Source organism: Panthera tigris, chromosome D2 (assembly GCF_018350195.1).
Source record: "Panthera tigris isolate Pti1 chromosome D2, P.tigris_Pti1_mat1.1, whole genome shotgun sequence".
NCBI classification, from domain to species: Eukaryota; Metazoa; Chordata; class Mammalia; order Carnivora; family Felidae; genus Panthera; species Panthera tigris.
This window is the reverse complement of record NC_056670.1, coordinates 54,570,781-54,593,446: the sequence shown is the minus strand read 5'-3', so window position 1 is coordinate 54,593,446 and position 22,666 is coordinate 54,570,781. Positions and strand designations below refer to the sequence as shown.

The 22,666-nt window shown below is 40.3% G+C and overlaps 1 protein-coding gene across 4 annotated transcripts; it reads right to left on the bottom strand.

Moving 5' to 3' along the window:
* Nucleotides 1-59: 59 nt before the first annotated feature.
* On the bottom strand, nt 60-21,305 carry CCNJ (cyclin J). Of its 4 annotated transcripts, none has more exons than XR_006209154.1 (7): nt 21,166-21,305; nt 20,401-20,510; nt 14,915-15,125; nt 7,690-7,989; nt 7,443-7,602; nt 5,800-6,417; nt 60-88 (listed from the first exon to the last, which is right to left on the bottom strand). XR_006209154.1 is itself a non-coding variant. In XM_042960633.1 (6 exons), exons 2-6 carry the CDS (start codon nt 20,467-20,469, stop codon nt 6,006-6,008), a joined length of 1,152 nt encoding a protein of 383 aa, XP_042816567.1. In that variant the 5' UTR covers nt 20,470-20,510; nt 21,166-21,305; the 3' UTR covers nt 2,798-6,005. The 4 variants fall into 4 exon arrangements, 2 of the variants coding, with proteins under 2 accessions (XP_042816567.1, XP_007080181.1); XR_006209153.1 differs by lacking the exon at nt 60-88 and adding an exon at nt 2,798-3,523; XM_042960633.1 differs by lacking the exon at nt 60-88 and having other exon boundaries at nt 2,798-6,417.
* Between the last annotated feature and the right edge of the window lie 1,361 nt (nt 21,306-22,666).

Here is a 22,666-nt window from a genome sequence, read left to right as displayed (position 1 = left end):
TAAGACAGGAAGCCATCAGAATCCTCGAGGAGAAAGCAGGCAAAACCTCTTTGATCTTGGCCGCAGCAACTTCTTACTCAACACATCTCTGGAGGCAAGAGAAACAAAAGCAAAAATGAACTATTGGGACCTCATCAAAATAAAAAGCCTCTGCACAGCGAAGGAAACAATCAACAAAACTAAAAGGCAACTGACAGAATGGGAGAAGATATTTGCAAACAACGTATCAGATAAAGGGTTAGTATCCAAAATCTATAAAGAACTTATCAAACTCAACACCCAAAAAACAAATAATCCAGTGAAGAAATGGGCAAAAGACATGAATAGATACTTTTCCAAAGAAGACATCCAGATAGCCAACCAACACATGAAAAAATGCTCAACATCACTCATCATCAGGGAACTACAAATCAAAACCACAATGAGATACCAACTCACACCAGTCAGAATGGCTAACATTAACAACTCAGACAACAACAGATGTTGGCGAGGATGCAGAGAAAGAGGATCTCTTTTGCATTGTTGGTGGGAATGCAAGCTGGTGCAGCCACTCTGGAAAACAGTATGGAGGTTCCTCAAAAAATTAAAAATAGAACTACCCTACGACCCAGCAATTGCACTACTAGGTATTTATCCAAGGGATACAGGTGTGCTGTTTCAAATGGACACATGCACCCCCATGTTTATAGCAGCACTATCAACAATAGCCAAAGTATGGAAAGAGCCCAAATGTCCACTGATGGATGAATGGATAAAGAAGTGGTATATATATACAATGGAGTATTACTCGGCAATCAAAATGAATGAAATCTTGCCATTTGCATCTATGTGGATGGAACTAGAGGGTATTATGCTAAATGAAATTAGAGAAAGACAAATATGACTTCACTCATAGGAGGATTTAAGAGACAAAACAGATGAACATAAGGGAAGGGAAACGAAAATATAAAAACAGGGAGGGGGACAAAACAGAAGAGACTCATAAATATGGAGAACAGAGGGTTCAGGAGGGGTTGTGGGAGGGGGGATGGGCTAAATGGGTAAGGGGCACTAAGAAATCTACTCCTGAAATCATTGTTGTACTATATGCTAACTAATTTGGATGTAAATTAAAAAAATAAAATTTAAAAAAGAAGAAAAAAAAATTGGATTCAGTGACTTTCCATGTTTCAACATTAAACATTCTACAACTAGGAGGGATTGAACAACATACAGAAAATAAAAAATCTCATCCTTTTTTCCCCCTTCCTTTCAGATTGTAGCCAATATGAAGATTGTCAAAATTCCTAGAAGCACAAGAGATGACATACCTGGGCTTTAATCTGTTGTGACTTTGAACAATCAAAATCTTTGGGCTTTTGTTTTCATCATCTATAGCATGAAGCTAGTAGTTCCCTTTACATTTCTTAAAAATTTTCAAGTGAAATTAAAACTAAGGAAGCTCTGTGAACTCTAAATGCATACATTGAGGGGCTCCTGGGTGGCTCAGTCAGTTAGGCATCTGACTTTAGCTCAGGTCATGATCTCAGTTTGTGAATTCAAGTCTCGCGTCAGGTTCTGTGCTGCCAGCGTCCAGCCTTGAGCTCGCTTTGAGTTCTGTGTCTCTCTCTCTCTCTGCCCCTTCCCTGCTCACGCTCTGTCTCTCTCAAAAATAAGTAAATATTAAAAATATAATAAATGCATACACTGATATAGATATTAAGTGTAATACATTAATGTAATACAATTAATGTAATTATGTCCTTTTACACTAATTATACTTGAAACAGTTTGGATATTGGGGTACCTCTACTCATAACACCTGTTGCTTTCTGGTCATAAGTACACTCCTTGATCCCTAGTGGATGGGCTTTAGAGGAAAAGGTACTGCAGAAATCATGTGACTGTTTATGCAAATATTTCGTTCTTTCTGTTATATTCTTAGTTGCTTTCATACAAGAGAAAGAATATTCCTGGGAGAGCAATCTAGATCTTTGGTCTCTGAGATACACTCTTAAGCCTTATAACCCACACACCCTGGTCATTGTTGGGAAAGTGGTAAAATACATGTTCATTAGTTTATTAATCATTTCAAAACATTGGAAAATGGTTAAAATATATTGTATTCATATAATTGAATACTAACAACCCTTCTAACATATATACTTTAATTTGGATGTATTTTAATTTCATGAAAAATGTTGTTGATATATTGTGGAGTACAAAGTTACATATTCAACATGCCAATTATGTAAATATATATGTATATATATGTATACATATAGGAAAAGTGCCAAGAGAAATTATGCCATTTTGCTTTATATTTTTTATTTTCCAAGTTTTCCATATTGACCGATGAGAAAACCACAAATGACCATGAACATCAATAGACAAATAAGCCTTACTTATTTCTTACTTACTCTGTAAGTATTAGCATAATGGTAGCATTACCTTTGCTTTGATATATCCTGGAGATTGCCCATATCAGCTTATAGTAATACTTTGTTCTTTTTACATGTCACTGTAATAGTAAAACAAAGTCCCCTATTGATGGACATTTAGGTTTTTACTATCTTTTGTTCTTAACAGCAGTGGGGAAATAAATAATATATACTCCTCTCATTTTTTTAATGTTTATTTTTGAGAGAGACAGGGTGCAACCAGAGGAGGGGCAGAGAGAGAGGGAGACACAGAATCCGAAGCAGGCTCCAGGCTCCAAGCTGTCAGAACAGAGCCCAACGCGGGGTTTGAACTCACAGACCGTGAGATCATGACCCAACTTGAAGTCAGATGCTCAACTGAGTGAGCCACCCAGGAGCCCCTAGGAGTGGAAATTCTTAATCCACACATACAAACCTGTTAAAATTTTACTCTTCAAAACAATTTCCACCTGAGTTTTAAGTTCAATTAAGTGGCAAAAGATATATTTAGGTGAACAGACCACTATCACTCACTGTTGACCCTGCTCCCTCTCACACCCTTGACTGTTTTGTGTCCCTACTTTTCTGAGATCAGATTTCAAATTTTCTGAAGTATGTGTTGTTTAATAAATTAGAAGCTGCGATTGTTAATACACTAACTGATTTTAAGCTCAAAAGTCCAAAAGCTGTGTGCGATATACTTTTGTGGGCTTTGATGCTCAGTATGGAATACATAATTACTACACAAATGTTTCCTACCACTTTGGTTATACTCTACATCTGGATGGCTTTTAGTAAATATAATTAGGATTCCAAGTCTGACTAATACGATGACATGGTTCACTGAAACTACAAATATATACCAAATTTATATTTAAAACAAAACACTAAAGCCATTTTTAATGAAAACTAGATTTATTTTAAAATTAAGTGCATAGCACTCATCTAATTCCATTGGTGTAGAATTTAGCACCATACTCGCTATTTGCAATTAATGTCACAACACAGATACATTTTGGTTTGCAGTCTGTACTTGAGTAGTGTTTATTTAGTGGACTTTGGTAAAGCCCTTTATACATATCATTAATCTCTTCACAGTACACATTTAATGATGGTCCAGTAATCTCAAAAAAAAAAAAAAAAAAAGAAAGAAAGAAAAAAGACCTACTTTAAAGACTAACCAATAAATTAAACAAAACAAAACCCATACAACTCCCCCCACCCCCGTCCCCCAAGGCTAGCAGTTGTGAGTTGTATTTATATTGAAACCTAATGTTTTAAAAATAGTTCTGATTCTCCAATCACCCCACCCACCCCATCCTGGGTATGCAGCAATAGTAACCAATTAATTATTTTATTCTACCCCCCCCCCCAAATTAATCCAGTGTTTAGTTTTTTTAAATATAAACTGGGAAAGTGTTATAAGTTTTTTAAAAAGGCATATTCTTCTATAACAAGAATGACATTTAAACCAATCAATAAAAGCATTTGACAAGACATTAAATTACCATAGGCACCGGCTGTTGTTTCAAGTTGGGATCTCTATCCCAGTATCTTACATTCATAGCATTATTGAGGTAGTTAAAATACTGAAAATCGGACTCCAGGTGCTGGGTTCTGAATGTGAAAGATATCTTCTCTTTTGAACCCACTTTCCCCCAAATAATTCAAGCTCTCTTGAGGTAAGAACTACCAAAATCCAATTAGCAGCCTTCTAGAGGAAAAGTGATGATACTTTCAGAAAACAATTTTCATGCTTCAAAACTGCCATGAGTGAGTGTTCTTACCTGAGTGGTTTTTAATCTACCAGACTAATAAATTCACATCATGCCCTATGTACTCTATTATACAAGTTACCATTCTTTTAAGGAAAGGACATTCTCTAAGAATTCATGCTGGCAGAAGCCACCCACCCACATTTATCCACTGGAGCCATCTGGATCAGTCCACTACTGCGTTGAGTCCCTTCCTTTCCTAACAAAAGCCATTGGCTTGATTACTGAGACTCCTGCTGCATACCCACAACACATTTATAATATTGTCTTCAATGCATATTGTGGCAGTCACATACCTGCCATGCAATTTCCCTTCTATTCAAGTGCTATCTTTAAAAACACACACACACGCACACACACACACACACACACACACAAAACAAAAAGACACACCTTACTAATTTTTAAATCAGAAAGCTTCCCTCCACCAAATCTCTGTTCTCCCACAGATAAGAGCACAATGTATACAGTTTCAGTTATTACAATGCTTTCTTTCTTTTTACGTTTTATTCCCTCTGAATTCTTTCCCCCAAATTGCCCTTGCTGTAATGACTTATTATTGCTGTTTTCACTCATGACCAATACAGTGAAATGTCCCAGGGCAGTTCTGGGGCTGATGTAATGAAAGTGGCTACTGAAATTTAGTCATCAGTTCCTTTGCCTGCTTACACTGACTGGCTGGATTGAAAGGCTGCTTATAAAACTTGTCTTCCACGTAACAAAGTGCTGCTCTAGCACAACCTGAGAACTACCCTGGCCACATTCCATTTCAAAATAAACCTACAGGACTTCATTCTAGTACTGACAGTTTACAGCCAAGCCTTCCCTTGAAAAAACCTCTAGAGTAACATCAATTCTGAGTATAAATCATTGATTGCACCGAGAAATGCAAAACCTCTGTATGTATCATGAATGACAGGAACCACTTCATTCGTTCTACGCTACAATTATGTTCTCATTTGAAAACACATCCTAGCAAGAGTATTTTAACCTATGTTATAAAGGTAGTTCATACTATAACATTCCCAAAACATGTTGCATTACAGTTAAGTGTTTCCAAGTAGTACAAATTCCCTGAGTTAAATGTGTTTTAATTCTAAAGATATGAGGTTGATCACTTAGGGGGAAAAAATAAGAAAAACTTATGACCATGATTTTAAGAGATCTAATCCATCCTTAATCTTACTTAGTACATGAATCCAGATACTTATATTGTGATAGGAAGTTATATAGAATCATCTAAAAAAAATTTTTTTTCTTTTACTGCAGATTGGTATAGAATAGCAATTCATGAGTTTAAACATAGTAAAAAATTCATTTGTGGATCAAAAATGGAACTCAAAACTGCAGAATAAAAAAAAAAAAAAAAGGACTTCTTCAAAAATTAATACTGTAACTTTCCTTCATAAAAAGACCATTTGGCAAGTCCACAGATAAACATTAGTCTCTGACATATAAGCCAACACTGGGCCCAGAGCCCACCGCAGGCCAATCTCAAAATGGCGATTTGGAGTCTGTCCAAATTTTGTTGTAGTGAATATTTTTGAAATATTTGGACCATCAGCCAGGGCTTGAAAATTTTTGTCATTATAGGGATGTGTTTTAACAGGATTTGATATACATACTGTTAAAGTGTTTGCGGTGTTTGTTCGGTCCTCCCAGGTGTTCGTGGCGCACTGAAAGGGATTTTCAGTCTTCCTAGCAGATGCTGGTACCTGAAGAGTTCTGATGCAATCTGGATCCCTTTCCTTTTGAAGAGAAGTTTACAAAAAGCTTGCCCCAGAGCTTCAAGTCACAAACAGTCTGGGTCAGGTATTACCTTCACATAAAATCACCTTTCAAAGCATGGAGTAATGCAAGGGTAATGTTCATTTATCTGATAACTCCGGTTATAAGAAACATTCAGACAGGGCTTAACTTCTACTGGTATTGCCAGTGACATCCCAACACCAGTCTGCACATGCCCAAGGCCCTGAACACTAGTTTGGAAGCCAGCAGGACACGTCTGTAGTGTGTAAGATGAGGTGTGTGTGGTGGATACAATCTGCTGACAGCTTGGTTGTTCCGCTACAGGATGGCGATACTGCAGTGAGGTCTGATGCGTCTGATGGAGATACTGAGGCTGCTGAAAGTGAACTGGCCGCGAGGGCTGAGAAGCTGACGGGAACACACTCAGCTGTGCTGGCTGGGATCCTGCCTGTCCTCTCTGTTTGTTTGCCTCTTTCACATCATTATCATGAGCGCTGCGTAGAGAGAAAGAAAAATGTCAATACTACTACTTCAATTCGGGGCACCTGAGTGGCTCAGTCGGTTAAGCATCCGACTTTGGCTCAGGTCGTGATTTTGCAGTCGTTGAGTTTAAGCCCCCCACTGGGCTCTGCACTGGCAGCTCGGGGCCTGAAGCTTGCTTTGGATTCCGTGTCTCCCTCTCTCTGCCCCTTCCCTGGCTCATGCTCTCTCTCTCAAAAACAAACAAACACTGAAAAAAAAAATTATAATGTTACTTCAACTCTTCAACAGTTGACTCCATGGACTGCCCCACTGCCCAGGTAGCAGTCACTGTAACCATAATTTTAACAACAGTGAGATTTTACTCTTATCCTTCTAAAAGCTCCTTCCTTTGACACAAACCTTGGGAATTGGCTGCTGGTAGCTCTGAGGCCTATTTCCAGCTTGGTAAATATTTCCACAATAAGCACTTAAACGTGGCTGCCACTTTGGTGACATCTGGTGGCCCTACAATTTCAAGATGTGGAAGTGGGCAAAAGGGCAAGATTTGCCTGGACTGATGAGTTGTGAGCTCACGTAAGAGCAGCTCCTTTCCTTATCATGTACCCCAAATCATGACAGCAATGACAGCCTCTCACTGGAAAACAGCTAAAGTACAGCTTTCTGCCAAGTACTAATCATAAAATGGCTTGCTCATGGCAGCTAGTAACTGTCAGAGCCAAAATCCTAAAAGCTCTGTGCTTTTAAGAAGTTCTTTTCAGAGGGACACCTGGGGGGCTCAGTCAGTTAAACGTCTGATTTTGGCTCAGGTCATGATCTTGTGGTTTGTGGGTTTGAGCCCCGCGTTGGGCTCTGTGCTGACAGCTGAGAGCATGGAGCCAGCTTGGGATTCTGTGTCTCCCTCTCTCTCTGCCCCTCCCCCGCTCACACTCTGTCTCTCTGTCAAAAATAAACATTTAAAAAAAAGGAAGTTCTTTTTATGGCCTTGTACATGAAGAAAAGTATTGAGAAATCACAAACACGAGGTAAGGAGGCTTACATCAATAGCCGTTCAATGCACTGCACTAAAAAATCCCAGGAGTAAGCAGTAAGACGATGCAATCTTGTAGGCCACGTTGGAGAAAGACGAAGTATAATCCTTGAAGAAGCCACACACGCAGCAGCTACTAAAGAAGGTGCATAATTTAGAAAGGCATAATCTGTGGAGACATCAAAAATGAACTTAAGCAACAGAATACACAAGTTACAAGCTCACAAGTCACTTACTGGCGTCCACAATGACTCACCTTGCAAAGATACTTCCAGGAAGTAATCTGCATACTTGGCCATGTAGAGTTTAGTTTTTTCCAAGCAAATCATTGGCCAGCCATCATGAAGATCTGTTTCGTGTACTGCTTCTGAGAGATAATACTCAATGAAATGGGCAGCTGTTGGAAGGCAGAGGTTCCACTGAAAGGTTTCTAATAATAACAGTTCCATATGTAGCAAATTTTGCTTTGTTAATACTAGATTCATGTTAGTCATACAACCCAGGCTGTTGAGCTGTTCCAGCTTAGGCACACTATCTTCTTTTTCTTCGAATTTACCTTATAAGAAAAGGGGGGAGGGGTAAGACAGAGAGACAAAATGTTATACAAGTGATCATTATAGGTCTGGTCACTTCAATGGGATTTGCTGTCTTACTGCAAAGACTTAGATCCAAAGACATTCTTTCTCCTCTCTTGGGCAGAAACAAGTGTGCCAGAACTCTGGTTCTCATATTTTGCAGTATTCTCTCCTGGTGCCTCCATCCCTTACTCCTTACCCGCCTCTAAACAAAAAATGGAACATGTAAACATTCTGATCTATGTCATACTGTATAATGAAAATAGTCATATGTGCCAATGAAAAAATAACTCTTAAATCACCAGCACAATCTTTTCCAGGAAACTTCTTTTGGCAAGGGGGAACAGCAGTGGTCAGTGGGAGAACAGGCTTTTATTTTAGAATAGAAGAAAGTTTAAAGAATTTCATGCCACGGAGTTATCTGAAATCAAAATAGCTAAGCTTCAGGGGGCACCTGGGTGGCTGAGTCGGTTAAGTGTCCAGCTCTTGGTTTCGGCTCAGGTCATGATATCACAGTTTGTGAAATCAAGCCCCGCATTGGGCCCTGTGCCGACAGGTGGAGCCTACTTGGGAGCCTCTCTCTGTCCCTCCCCGGCTCTCTACATCTCTCTCTCAAAAATAAATACATAAAAACTTCAAGTGTTTCATTCTGGCTTATTTTCAGAACAATCTCAATTCCAGAGAGACAGTGAGAGAAAAAACTGGGTGAATATCTAAGAAGCATTCTCATTACACTGAAAAGCCTCCTCTTCTGAATTCAAACAAAACCTAGGTAAGTCTCTTACCAAAAAAGGAACAGGAGAATACTTTATATTTACTTTTGTATCCCCTTACAAAGTAGGAGTAGACATTCTGATGGCTGTACTTTATTATTCTAAGGCATAAACTTCTTTTCAGGAAATACTCATCTAAATGTACAGCTGAGGAACAGAATTCCCTCTCCAGCCCCAGAATAATGTTTCTACAGATTATTAATGTACCATCTTACACTTTAATTTACTGTATATAAATCATTCATTTTAGGTATCTCTAGAACTTATGGCTGGAAAAAATTCAAACTATCCAGTACCAGTATGGTTTTCAAGATGCAGCATTAGAACCAAAGAATTGTCTTCAAATCTCTCTGGGTTTGTTCCATGGTGGTCCACAGAAGACAGGAAATTATTAACTAAAGCCTTCTACCTTCTACTATTATGTTCTATTTTACATTAAAACAGTCATATAATATTGCAATTATTTCTAATTGTATTGTATGCAATACAATCTATCATAGATTTCTCACAAAAGCTTTTATACTTGTTCAAAATTATAGTTGTTAGACTATGTTACATATTACTATACAGAATTTTTTGTTTTACTATTTTGAGAACTATTTCAACATATTTGATTTCTTTGGAAATCTTGTAATTTTATTTTATCCATTTAAAAACATGTTTTGGAGAAGAGCCAGAAAGATTGTCAAAGCAATAGAAACCACACAAGCTTCTCTGTGAAGTTTCTTTTCCAAGAAAGGATGGGTTTATATCACGTGTTGGAGGTGCTACAACAAATGGTAATGGTCACCAGCCCAGATGTTCAGCAGACCGGTCTCAGTGGTGCTATTCAAGTCTGTCCGCCCAGGGCTGGGGAAAAAGTACTGCTGGCTACCTTGGGTCTGGCTTAAGGGGGAGGGGACCTGGGGTAGGTTTTGTCTCCTATGCCAGGTGAGTCAAAGCTCATGACTTAATGAAGAGGTGAAGTCCAAAGAGAATTTTTCTCCTGCCTCAGAAATTTTGAGCATCTTAAGATCTAAATTACTCTTAACTATATATTGCTACAGGTAGGAGGTGATCAAAAAACCATGTACAATTCAGACTTTGAAAGAATCTAGATAGCCCCTCCCAATTCAAATCACATACAGATGAATTTCACAAGTGTTTCCAATGATATACTCAGTAGGGCTGAGAGCACTAAAGTGATCTTTACAAGCTGGTCATCCAGCATCATCACTGCATAAAGATACGGGAAAGGAACCCACTGTTCTCCACTGTCAGAGTGGAGAGTGTCCCAGGAATTTAGTTCAATCCCTCTGGATGAATCATTAAGGTTTTCAAAGTACCCTGCCATTTGTGTAGCAACAGCAACACCCTCAGTGTACTTCAAAGGAATATCATAAAAATTAATGTGTTTATTTACATCATGCTTGAAGTTCCTTTGAAGACATTAATACACTATAACTCACTGTTTAATTCAAGGATCAAGAATGTTTCATATTATTTCTTTGAAACTTTCAACACTGAAAACAAAATTGTATAAGACCAATTTCAAAGCTCAAAAAACGAAGGCAATGAGGTTGGCTGATTCATTCAAGGTCAAGTAAGCTGAACCAAACCAAAAATGGAAGCCAAAAGGAAGACTTATGTTTGAATTCCCAAATCTGTACTTCTAGATCAAAGTATTGCACTAGGTTATATGGGGACAACAACTATCAAAATAGACAGAATTCTGTATTATTAAAAATCTATGGGGTTTCTGTATTTATAAAGTACTTGGCGGTTACAAGTGTAAAAAGATGGCCTTTGTACCTTGACTTGCAAAGTTAAAAACAACCTGTGTACTGCATAATGACTATACTTGGGATTTTATTCAGGCTTAAGTTTTTTGGAACTTTTTCATTATATATAGTGATATACTCCGATACATAGATACTAAAAGACTTAAAAATGTGTGACAGCGTCAGTGAGTACCTGCATTCATAACCATCATTTTTGTTGTGCTCAAAGCTATGTGCATGGATATTTTAAATCTACTTATCTGCAATACCACATACAGATCACAAAGATCAGTTTCTTCAATTGAAAGGAAATACCAGAAGCCATGTGATTATATTGATAAAGGCCCCAAACAGGAAATAAGGGCACAGGAAATTCACATCTGCTTCCCAGAAAATAAAGAATTAGACGCCACAGAAACAAAACATCGGACTTTCTTTCCTTTATAGGAAATGCTCAGATCAGCTATGGAAAGCAGCACATTTTCAAAGCCAGCAGTGAATGGTAGGTACATGGCAGAAGGAGCCAGGATCCTATGTCACTGTATACTCTGCCAATGGACATTTCGATTCTTTTATTATTGAGCAGGAAAAAAGTCATCTTTGATACATACTAAGAATTTTCACAAATTTGTTAGACTACCAATCTAAGAGAAAAACCAAGTAAGGAACAGGAAGAGGCAATTCATAGGGGGGAAAAAAAGTTCTATTCCTATTTAAAAAAAGGTTCTATTCATATTTAACTATTTGCATTAAAAAGATGTAAATCAAGTCAACTAGGAAGTAAAATTTTCACTTTTCAGATAACCAATTAAAAAGTTTTGTCAACCCATTACTGGTAAGCAAGGAGAAATAAGCATTTGTCACAGATTTTCACTACTAATAGCCTATCTTACTTTTGGCTTCATCCTGATTTTGAGATCATTTCTTAGTTACACAAGACCTTGACCAAATTATCAAAAGCCTCATATCCAAGACTGCTTCCGTGCTCTCTACAAGTTCAATGCTGATCACAGAAGCCAAGGGAAGCCAGGGTATACAAGACAAAGAGTTAGAATTTAAGAATTTTCCAGGATGAAGCACAGACTTTTCTGGAAAGAGCCAGAATCTTTAGAGCTAGGGAGTCAGACTAAAGATTATAGAAGACTTTATAGAAGAATTAATCACCATGATGCTAACATTTATGTTTCAATTTCCTATGTGTTTTTAAACATCTTACCCTACTTGATCCTCACAACAACTCTGTCAGTTAAGTGTCTTTATTTTCATTCTACAGACAAGTAACTTTAGACTTAAGGGTTGTTGAAATGCATATTGCTGACAACAGATTCAAACCTAGGAAATTCACCACCGTAATCCCTACTCTAAAACACCATACGGCTCGCTCTTTCATCAGAGACAGCCTGTCGGACCTTTCTTCCCAGCTCCAACAGTGCAGACATACAGGCAGCTGGGTACAGATATTACCTGGAACTCACAAGCTGTGCTCCATCTTTGGCCAAACTACTGACAGCCTCCCATCCTATTTAATAAGCAGAATCCACCGTCCCCCAGTCCTGTCAGCTGCAAGCTGTTCTCCACTTTTACGCAACAGGCTGCTCACCCTAAAGCAGGGAGCAGATGGGGAAGGCGAGCATACAGAGTTCAATCACTCTGGGAGGAGAGAAGCAGGACTTAAATAAAGTTTATGAAACCTAACTGGAGAGCTGCCAAAGATAAGAAAAGTGTAAGAATGTTAAGAAACACTAGAATGTACTCCACAAATTAAAAACAGACACCAGATACTAAAAATAGGCTACCAGTTTATACGCATCCTAAGTACTTTTGTAGCAGCAAACCTACAGAGTAGAGACAGACTACTAAGGGTCTCTTTGATTCCTGACCCAAGGATACAGCCAGCAGCTTAAACTCTTGACCACTGCCTACTTGGAGGGGCTGAGACCCTGGGGGATACCTATCTCACTCTCTTCACTATCCAGAGGAAAAGGAATAATGTAAAAACAATTCCTCTCTTTCGGCAAAGAGAGGTTAGGGGATGCCAGCAGAACAAAGGGAGGAGGTATCTGACGCTCAGCAATAGCTGATCAACAATTCATATTTAAGCCACAGGAATACAAATCCTAAAGCCTAGTTCCTTGAAAATGTGCAAAAAGCATCTTCAATAAGTTGATCATAATCTTAAACAGTAAGAGATAATTAAAAAAACGAGAACAATTAAAAGCTCCATTTCAATCAACCTAAGATGGTGCACAAATAAAGTATCTTTTCCCCAAATTGTGGAAATTTCAAGAACTTGGCACCAATGCTAACCACTGCATGGTGGCCAGAAATCTTAGATTAGGCAACTAGAATCACCAGGAAACTTTAGCAATAACATGTAGTTTAAGAATATCTAGTTGAGTAACTCCTAATTCATTTGATAAGTTACCACTAAGTAAAGTCAAGTAAGTCACAAATGTAAGTCAGTTCACCAGGAATAATCTCCTACTTGGTTTCCACCACATCTTAAGAATCTCAGGCATAAAGCAAGATGAGGTTTGGTAGTGGTAAAAGCAGTGATGGCCACAACAGGCAATATCATTTTTCACGAACGATCCTAAGTTTTAAAAATAACCTAACTTGCATATGTGATTTCCAGTGTCTATTATAAACTGATCCTATTATAAACTAACATTTTGTAGGATAAGAAGCCATTCCATTTGTGAATCCTCACACATCCAATGTATCAAGTGTGGGTTTTTCTAATCCTATGCCAACTATGAAAGCACAAAGGGCTTCACAGCCAGTGATGAAACACATACAGAATTGTACACGAGATTGCTTATGAGAATGAAACTTTAATTAAAGGTTAAATTAAAGGTTAATTATAAATGTACAAGTATTACCTCTCCAGCATTCTGGATAGAGGGGAGAGGAGCAGGTGATGTGTCTGGATCATAGAGGACAACAGATTAAAGGAGAAATATAGATTTTCAGAAAATAGTATTCCGATAAGAATTTGGCTCAAGGTGTATGGGAACAGGGAGGGAAGATAAGACTGGAAAGGTGGCTGGGACCAGATGCAAGGTTCTAAGTGTTACATTAAAGAGTTTCTACCTTAACCCACAAAGAGTGCTACGTCACCCCCGGGGCTGTGTTTATTTATATGAAATGTGGTCCACAAAGAATTTGAAATACGCAGGAGGTTATCAGATCAAAGGAATAGTAGTAAGAATAGAAAAAGAAAAAGAAAAAGAAAATGAAAATCTGAGAAGAAATTAGTGCCAGAAGTGGTATCACAGGGCCTGCATTTGGTTTTAGGTTTACTTTCAGTCAAAGCACAAAACTGTTCTACAAAGAACTCTGGTGGTAGCATGTAGGGGGAATGTTCCTTAGACAGCACCCACATAAGATCCCAAACCCTCAAGAGGGGGTTAGAAATGAAGGCAGTAGGTATTACTACAAAGTACTCTGAAGTGGGGATTACATTTCTACTGTAAATGACATTACTAAAAGAAAAACCCAATTTTAATTCCTTTACTCACCCTCTTTCTCTTCAGTCAAGATACTAACAATGAAATGAATTACAGGAAGAAACTAAGAGAAAGAGCCACCAAAAGACCCACCAGTACATTCTTCATCAGGTAACAAACAGGATTTATCAGAGTCTACCCTGCAGGCCACCACTGAGCCAGGCCTATTGCAAAAACAGTCTTCCCCATTTGTAGAAGCTGCCTGTGAACCTTCAGTTCATTAAGTCAACTCATTATGTAGTCAGTAGAAGGTATTCTAACAACACAAGACTATAGTACCTTTTGGAGAGTTTCTCAACCTCAGTTCCACTGACATTTGGGGCCAGAAATTCTTTACGGGGCCGGGGGGGGGGGGGGGGGGGCTGCCTTGTGCGTCGTAGATACTTAGTAGCACCCTCTACTTACTAGAGCCCTCTACTTACTAGAGGCTAGTAGCACCCTCCCAGGTTGTGACGACAACCAAAACTGTCTCTACCCAATGCCAACTATTTACTGTGGGTCAGTTTTTCCTGGTTGAGAAGCCTAAGGCAATGGTTCTCAAATGGAAAGGTACATCAGTATCAGCTTTGGAACTCAAGCCCCATGATACAGATTCTAAGTCAATAAATCTGGAGTGGCCTAGACATTTGTATCAGAATCTTCAGGATGTAGGGCTTAAGCACGTAACTTTTTAAAAGACTTCAGAGCTAGTCTTTTAATGTCTAGTTAAGAATGATTATGCCAAGAAGCACTTTCAACATAAACTTTCTGATATTAGTAAACTGGAATGAATGCAATTTGGTGATGTTTCACTGACCTCTATATGAATTTATTTTATTCCAAACAATGGAAACTTCTAGTCATGTAGATGAGGTTCATACTTACTTGCTAGAAGCAGACAGGAAAGTGCAACTAAATGCAGCTGCTGGATGGAGATGTCATACCGATCCATAAATAAGTCCAGCAAATAGACAGCCAGATGTCGGGCAGAAGGGCAGAGAGTGAAGCGATTGCTCACAATGGCAATCAGGTCAGCAAAATACCTTCTGAGACTTAGTTGAGGGGACTGGCCTTTGTAGGAAGGCAACTTCAGCTCCTAAATCAAGAGGAACAACATTTAGTCTAACATGGCCTGTAGGAGTAGTATCCCTACAATGCAAAGACAACTTTTGCCCCCAATATGTTAGTGTTATAAGTGCCTAAAACACTTCTTGAAGGAAACACAAATTTGAAAAAGTTGAATGGAAAGATAATGAATGGCATTTAAAATCTAAAACCAAACTTTTCTCCTTATTTTTAAACATCTGTGAGGTGAGAAGTTATAGGTGTTTCATGCATTAATTATAGAAGGGATATATTCCAGCAAGATTTTTGTATCCTTTTTTCCCTACCACGTGTTTTTAGAAAAACTCTGCTACCAAAAACCCAACCACACCACACATATACACCCCCTTTAGGAGGCTCAAAGCTTTGGGGTAGAAGGTAACAGGTAGTGAATATGCTCCTAGTAGGTCAAATACTATTACACTTGCAGAGACGTGGAAGGTAGAGACTAGTATTCATCCACTAGTATCTTCTAAGCATGTTTCCATTTGAGCAGTTTTATGATCTCTCGTTTGCCATTACCTTTTCATACACCTAAAATTTTTCCCATCATCGCTGTTCAATCTCAGAATTACATGAACCATTTTTCGAAAATTAGAACTTTTCTATACTATTAAAGTATTTCCAGAACATACAGAAAGCAGAAAGATAAAAAGGTTCTAAATTCATTTCATGAGATCAGCATAATACTAATATTAAACCTAACAGGTATCACAATAGCAGGAAATTACATAGATATGACCTCAAAACCACAGGCCAAAAAAAAAAAAAAAAGATCAATTAAACTTCATCAAAATTTAAAAATTTTGTGCGAAGTTCACTCTTTTCAACAGAGTGAACAGGCAATCCACAGAATGGAAGAAAATATTTGCAAATCATATATCTGGTAAAAGGTTAATATGCAGATTATATAAAGAACTTTTATATATGCAATCCAACAACAAAGAACTTGCTTAAAGATGGGCAAAAGGTTTAATAAACATTTCTCCAGGGGCGCCTGGGTGGCTCAGTCGGTTAAGCGTCTGACTTCGGCTCAGGTCATGATCTCGCGGTCCGTGGGTTCAAGCCCCGCATCGGGCTCTGTGCTGACAGCTCAGAGCCTGGAGCCTGTTTCAGATTCTGTGTCTCCCTCTTTCTCTGACCCTCCCCTGTTCATGCTCTCTCTCTCTCTCTCTGTCTCAAAAATAAATAAATGTTTAAAAAAAAAAAACAAAAAAAAAAAACATTTCTCCAAAGATATATAAATGACCAATAAACACATATAAAGATGCTCAACATTATAATCATTAGGGAAATGCAAATCAAAACCATTATGAGATACCACTTCAGACCCACTGGGATTGCTATTATCAAAAAAATCCAAAACAGAACACAAGTGGTGACAAGAATGGGAGAAATTGGAACCCTTTTGGAATGGTGGGAATATAAAATTGTACAGCCACTGAATAACGATATTACAATTCCTCAAAAAAATTAAACATAGAATTATTATATGATCCAGAAATTCCACTTTTAGGTATACACCAAAAAGAACTGAAAGTAGGGACTCACATATTTGTACCTCTCTATTGTTAGCAGCATTATTCACAAAAGCCAAAAGGTAGAAACAAACAACCCTTCAGTATATGAATTGATAAAATGCATTTTAGTTTAAGATGAAAAAGTTCTACAGATGTAGAGGTAAAAGTAACACAATGTAAATGTACCTAATGTCACTGAACTATCCACTTAAAAATAGTTAAAATTTTATGTTGTAAAAACTTTACAATAAATAAACACCAAAAATGGAACTTACATATCTGCCTAACCAATAAGAGCTAAAATTTTAGACAAAATGTTAGCCAATGTAATTTAGTAGTATATCCAAAGAATACATCATCATCAATTGTAGTACATCCCAGGAATGCAAAGATGGCTTGATATCAGGAACTCTATTTATTTATATATATATATATATATTATAGTCTAATAAACCAAAGATTATTAGAATATAATACAGTAATCACAAGTTATTACAGAACAGAGAGACAGAAGATCTAACCCAGCTCAGGAGATGGAGTGCTGGGAAAAAACAAAGCCAGGGGAGGCTTTCTTTAAAAGAGGCTTGAACAGGTCTTAAAGACTCACTGGGAAACATAGCTGGAAAACACTTTATTTGGTGGAGTTTATTTTTCACTATGTTAACTTATTAAATGTGGATAAAACAAAGGCAAGAACACCAAGGACCAACAGATTTTTAAGAGTGTGTCTAATACATTCTCTTTATATCATTTTAAATGGTAAACTACAAGTGCTTACCAGATGGCTGTCAGATTCAGTTTTCTTCATCCAGATACTACAGTTATGTAAGCATGAAAAAATGACCTATGCTTCTCTCAGCTTTACAAGTTTTTTTTAATAATGTGTATTCCTGATACTCTAGAATTTTACACTCTTGTTCCCGTCTGCTTCTCAGGATGTCACGGGACCAAAGCACGGAGACCTGAGCAAGTCGTCTCCATCTCCAGTCTCAAGTACTAGTCCATTCACCATCCTAAATGCCATCCCTTTCTCAGAACGGGCTACTGTCCAGCCAAGATGGAAATAAAGGCATAGAAGCAGTACTCACAACTGTAAATACAACTCTGTGGGATATTTTTGGAGTGTTTTTCACAAGCTAGCATTGTTCCCATCTGTCATAGACACTCCTGAAAATACTTCCCAGCCATCCTAGGATTTTAGTATACATTGCATAACAATATGAGAAGATAACAATATGAGAAGTGTAAGAAGACAGCTGCTTTATAGGGTTTTTGGGGGGAAGTGGAGGAGAAAATAGTTATATTTTACAAAAAATCAGAACAGCTGCATTTGGGGTTGAAGGGAATTTCCATTTGCTGTAATTTTTACCCTTCCCTAGTAGATGCAATGCTGCTGGTCAAAGCAACGATTACTCCACACACCTTGGATCTAAACAGGTAATTCCTTCCATTGTGTCTAAATGGCAATTGTGCAAAGGAAGAGCTAAATTGAGATGCTGAGTTATGTGAGATTAGACCTAACACAGGCAGAGACAAGTCTGTCTCATCCACTATTACCATTCTAACACCTGGCATAGTACCTTGTATATTGCAGGTATTCATATATGTTGAATAAATAAGCATGACTATCCAACTAAATCACTAAATTAATAATCTAGAATTAATTTTTTTATAAGAAAAGTTGATTTTAACTTTTCTTGACTTCAGTATACTGCAAACAGGGGTCTCTCCAGTTCCACAAGGTTCAAGTTTTACCGATAAACATATTTACCGATTAATAAATTTTTCACAAAGTGTGACTATTGTGTCAATTGTGGCTTACACAGGGCTTAAAGATAAAATAAGACAACCCAGGGTAGCACGCCACAGGTGACCCAAGGTAACTTTCAGTGGCATTCCCTCAGGCCGCACGCTCCAATAGTTCGATAGTTCATAAGCAATTTTAATACAGGCTTGTGTCTTATTCCTTTGATCCTCCTTAGAGCCTAATACACAAAGTATTTTACAAACGTGCTGGAAAAAATCCACTTCCAACCTCAACTGACAAAATTAACTCAATGTCATCACTCGGATTAAAATTACACATAATTTCCATACCATGGAAATCTTTTAAGGAAAATCTTTTGAGTTTTATGTCACTAAAAAAATAAAAGTATCATTAACATCAAAGAATTAATTTCACCACATACCAGAGGGATAAAGGGCTGACATTTAGAAAAGGAGAACATTTAAAACTAAAAGACCAAGGGCGCCTAGGTGGCTCAGTTGGTTAGGCGTCTCTTGGTTTTGGCTCAGGTCATGATCTCACGGTTCGTGAGTTCAAGCCCCACGTCAGGCTCTGTGCTGACAGCTCAGAGCCTGGAGCCTGCTTCGGATTCTATGTCTCCTTCCCTCTCTGCCCCTCCCCCACTTGTACTCAGTCTGTCTCTCAGAAATGAATAAATGTAAAAAAAAAAAAAATCTCTAACCTTAGAAACAGGTACAGTTGTAACAATTTAAGTCGGAATTAGGTTTTCTAATGTAGTTAACCTGGTTTAAAAAAAAAAAAAAACTGACGATACAAGTTCATTATCATCCCAGGAACTTTAACTCCAACAGTCAGTAACCCTTTTATTTTTTTAAATGCTTATTTATTTTTGAGAGAGAGAAAGAATGCACAAGTGGGGGAGGGCCAGATAGAGTGAGATACACAGAATGTGAAACCGGCTCCAGGCTCTGAGCTGTCAGCACAGAATCTGAGGCGGGGCTTGAACCCATGAACTGTGAGATCATGACCTGAGGCCAAAGTCCGAGGCTTAACCGACTGAGCCACCCAGGTGCTCCATCAGTATCCCTTTTATTAAAGAGGCGGTTGTTTTGCTTCTTTCTCATTTTCTGTACATAACAAACGGCCCTCTCCATCCAGGGTGAAACTGAGTTAAGTTAGGGACAGTTTTGGATGTGGTCTCTCTTCTGGTTATCAAAGAGGCAGAGATGACCCGTTAAACTGAGATGTGACATAAGAGCAAAATTGTTAACTTAAGAACAATACACAGACTTTGCATTGTGCCAGAAAATTGCACCGAACCCCCCCTCCCCAGCAATATGTATTAAAGTCTACTTTCTGCTTTCAGTTAGCTGGAAGGAGCAGCTAACTCCTACCTTAAGGCATTTTGAACAGCCCCCAAATCTGGGGGGGGGGGGGGGGGTGTGTCTCAGGGAAAAATAACAACAGTCACCTCTTTCTTAGGGCTTACTATGCCCGAAGCACTGTTGTAAAGCACATGCACAATAACAACTCATTTAATCTTCACAATCTCCCCACAAGCCTCATTCTATTATTATTCATTTTACAGATGAGGAAATTGGGAAAGAGAAAATTAAGTAACTTGTCCGAAGTCTTATAGCAGGCAGGTTAGTGGACAGGCTGGGGAATTTATGTACAGATGTGACCTAACAGCGGAACGCAACAGCAACTACAGAACGAGGGCTCCTCTGCCCAATAAAAGCCAACACACACATCTGTTTAAAAACAGTATCAAATTCATGTTCCACTTTCCCTCTCCCAAATACCACGCTCCACCCTCACTTAAGTTACAGGTTCTTCTGATACATCCCAGGGAAGAAACCCAGGAGTTAATTAACCTCGAGCAAATAAGCAAACTCGCCTTTTCTGGTCTGGAAACTAGTGACCGGACTTCCCAGGGAGCCGCGATTTATACTAACTGGCACAAAACACTGAATGGAAAAATCGGGCACCGAAATTACCTTGTATCGAAGCGCTTGATGAATGTCGGCGGCCAGCTGTCCCCGCCACCACTGCCCTTCCAGCTCCATGGGACCCGGCGACGCGCCTGGCCAGACGCGGCAACTTCAGTCTGTAAGACACACCCCAGACGCGGTCAAGGCCGGCTCCTTCCACACGACCCTCAGCGCCCCCTCCCCGAGGGGTGTGACCTCAAGCCACCCTGGGTGGCTGCTCCTCTTCACCGGACTCGACCTAAAGCCAGCACCGGTCCAAACCAATTCCCCGACGCCGCGCGTAAGGCCCGAGCTACCCAGTCAGGAGGAGCGGGCTCGCGCTGAGAACTGCCGGCCTGGGTGCCGGGCAAAGGGGACCAACTTGGAGTTCCCAAGGTGCGGCCCGGGGTGCGCGCAAGGGGAGCTGGAGGCGGAGGCCTGGCTGGGGGCTCCCCGCGTCCCGGGTTCGAATTCTAGCGCCGGCCCCGGGTAGCAGAGAGACTGACACCAATCGAAGATCCCTTGAGGCGAAAACCTCCCGCGGATAAACCAGCAGACGAATACCCGCCCGGCCCCGGGTCCCAGCGGCAGCCGCTCGGGCACTCGTTCCCCCCCGGGGGGCCTCTCCGCGGCCCCCGCCGGGCCCGGCACGCACCCAGGCCGCCTCCACCTCGTCCAGAGCAGCGCACGGGATCGCGCGGCCCCAGAAAGGCGAACAAAAGGCCGGGCCGGGCGGGTCCGGTGCCCCGCGCCCAGCACAGGCCTGCCGGTCCCCACGGCGGCCTCCCTTACCCGGAACCGCGGCCCTCACAGCCCCAGCCCCGCCGGCGTGCGGGGGACGCCGGCCCCGCTCATGATGCGGACAGTCGGCCGCAAAGCGCCGGCCTCAGCTCGGGCCCAGCGCCGGGGCGCTCGCGCCGCCCATTGTTAAAGGACCGGCAGGCGGCTCGGCGTACAAAGCCAGCGCGGGGGCACATGCGGCCCCGCCGCTGCCAATCTCGTCTCGCGATACAGCCGGGTCACGCCGAGCCGTCCAATCGGCGGCCGGGCCGGGTCCAGGTGCAGCGTCTGGCTGCGGCTCGGAGGCCCCAACCGGGACCCGGCGGCGTCTACCCCCGCCGGCCCGGCGCGACCCGGTGCGACCCGGTGCTTGGAGCTGCCCGGCAGCTCCACCACCACCACCTACCGTGAGGCCCGCCCGAGCGGCGGGCAGAAGTCGGAGGAAGGCGCCGAAGAAATTACAAAGTTCATCCTCGTTCCGGTAGTCAATCTGGTCATGCCACTCACCTGCTAAGAACCTTCGATGGCTCCCGATGCCCGCGGAGGAAAGTTCCGAAGCTTCAGCTTGGTGTTTTAAAACTCATTGCAATGTGGATTCAAATCTGTTTTATCTCACAACAAAACAGCCCCGTTATACATCCTAGGATCTGCTCAGTGGCATTACCAATCCCCCCCGTAAATGTTTTTGGCCGTTGCCGAAGCACCTAAAGCGTTTTCTCTGTGAGATTCTGCTGTCTCTTTAAGTTCCACCTCAAGACCCACTCCTTCCAGAAACCTAATTGACCTTCCCCCCTCATTTCCTTTGCTTTAGAGATTCCCAACAGCTTTGAATAAAGTTGAGCTTACCTTTAGTAACCTAGTTTGTCAGATTGAAAATGGACGTAAATAATCATCTATGGTCTTAAATCCGGAAACTACAAAACTGTGGAAACACTCCAAAACCAAGTAAAGTGATGTGGGACCTGAAATATGATTCGCAGAAATCTAATCAATTGTGTTTTAACCTTTTTGGTAGACTATCACAACAGAAGTGCATGGTCAACCCAGGACAGTGATGCGCACTTTTCTGAGAATGCAGAGCAACCTCTTTTAATATTAAAAAATAAATCATGGAAGCTTCCCCCTTTTACTTTGAATTCTTTGTCCCCAAAGATGCATGATAAAGAGATACTATAAAGTGATGAATGTATGTTATATAAATCAGTTTTACTTATCACACTGACGTCTTGATAAATTTGAAGAACAGCCGCAGATATGTATATGAACCATGTGAGACCATGCTCATGCCCAGAAGAGAGCTACAGGAAGTAATGGCAAGACAAGGAAAACCCAGAAGCAGAGATGGGCAGAACCCAGCCCAGCGCAGCATTGTCCAGGGAGAGGCTGCCCCAGCCTATCTCAGTTGCAGGGTTTCCCTAAAGAGGAGAGGAACACATCAGGCTAAGAGCTCCATCCCATTTATAATGCTGTTTAAATAGTTCCTACCTCCTCAGGTTCTAATTCATGTGCACTA

Excerpts from the sequence above, each read along its gene's own strand:
- CCNJ (XM_042960633.1), bottom strand. The coding sequence starts at position 20,469 with ATGGAGCTGGAAGGGCAGTGGTGGCGGGGACAGCTGGCCGCCGACATT. Across the intron at positions 15,126-20,400 it reads ATCAAGCGCTTCGATACAAG|GAGCTGAAGTTGCCTTCCTA; the intron begins GTAATTTCGGTG and ends CTCTTGATTTAG. Across the intron at positions 6,418-7,442 it reads TGCATTGAACGGCTATTGAT|CGCTCATGATAATGATGTGA; the intron begins GTAAGCCTCCTT and ends CTCTCTACGCAG.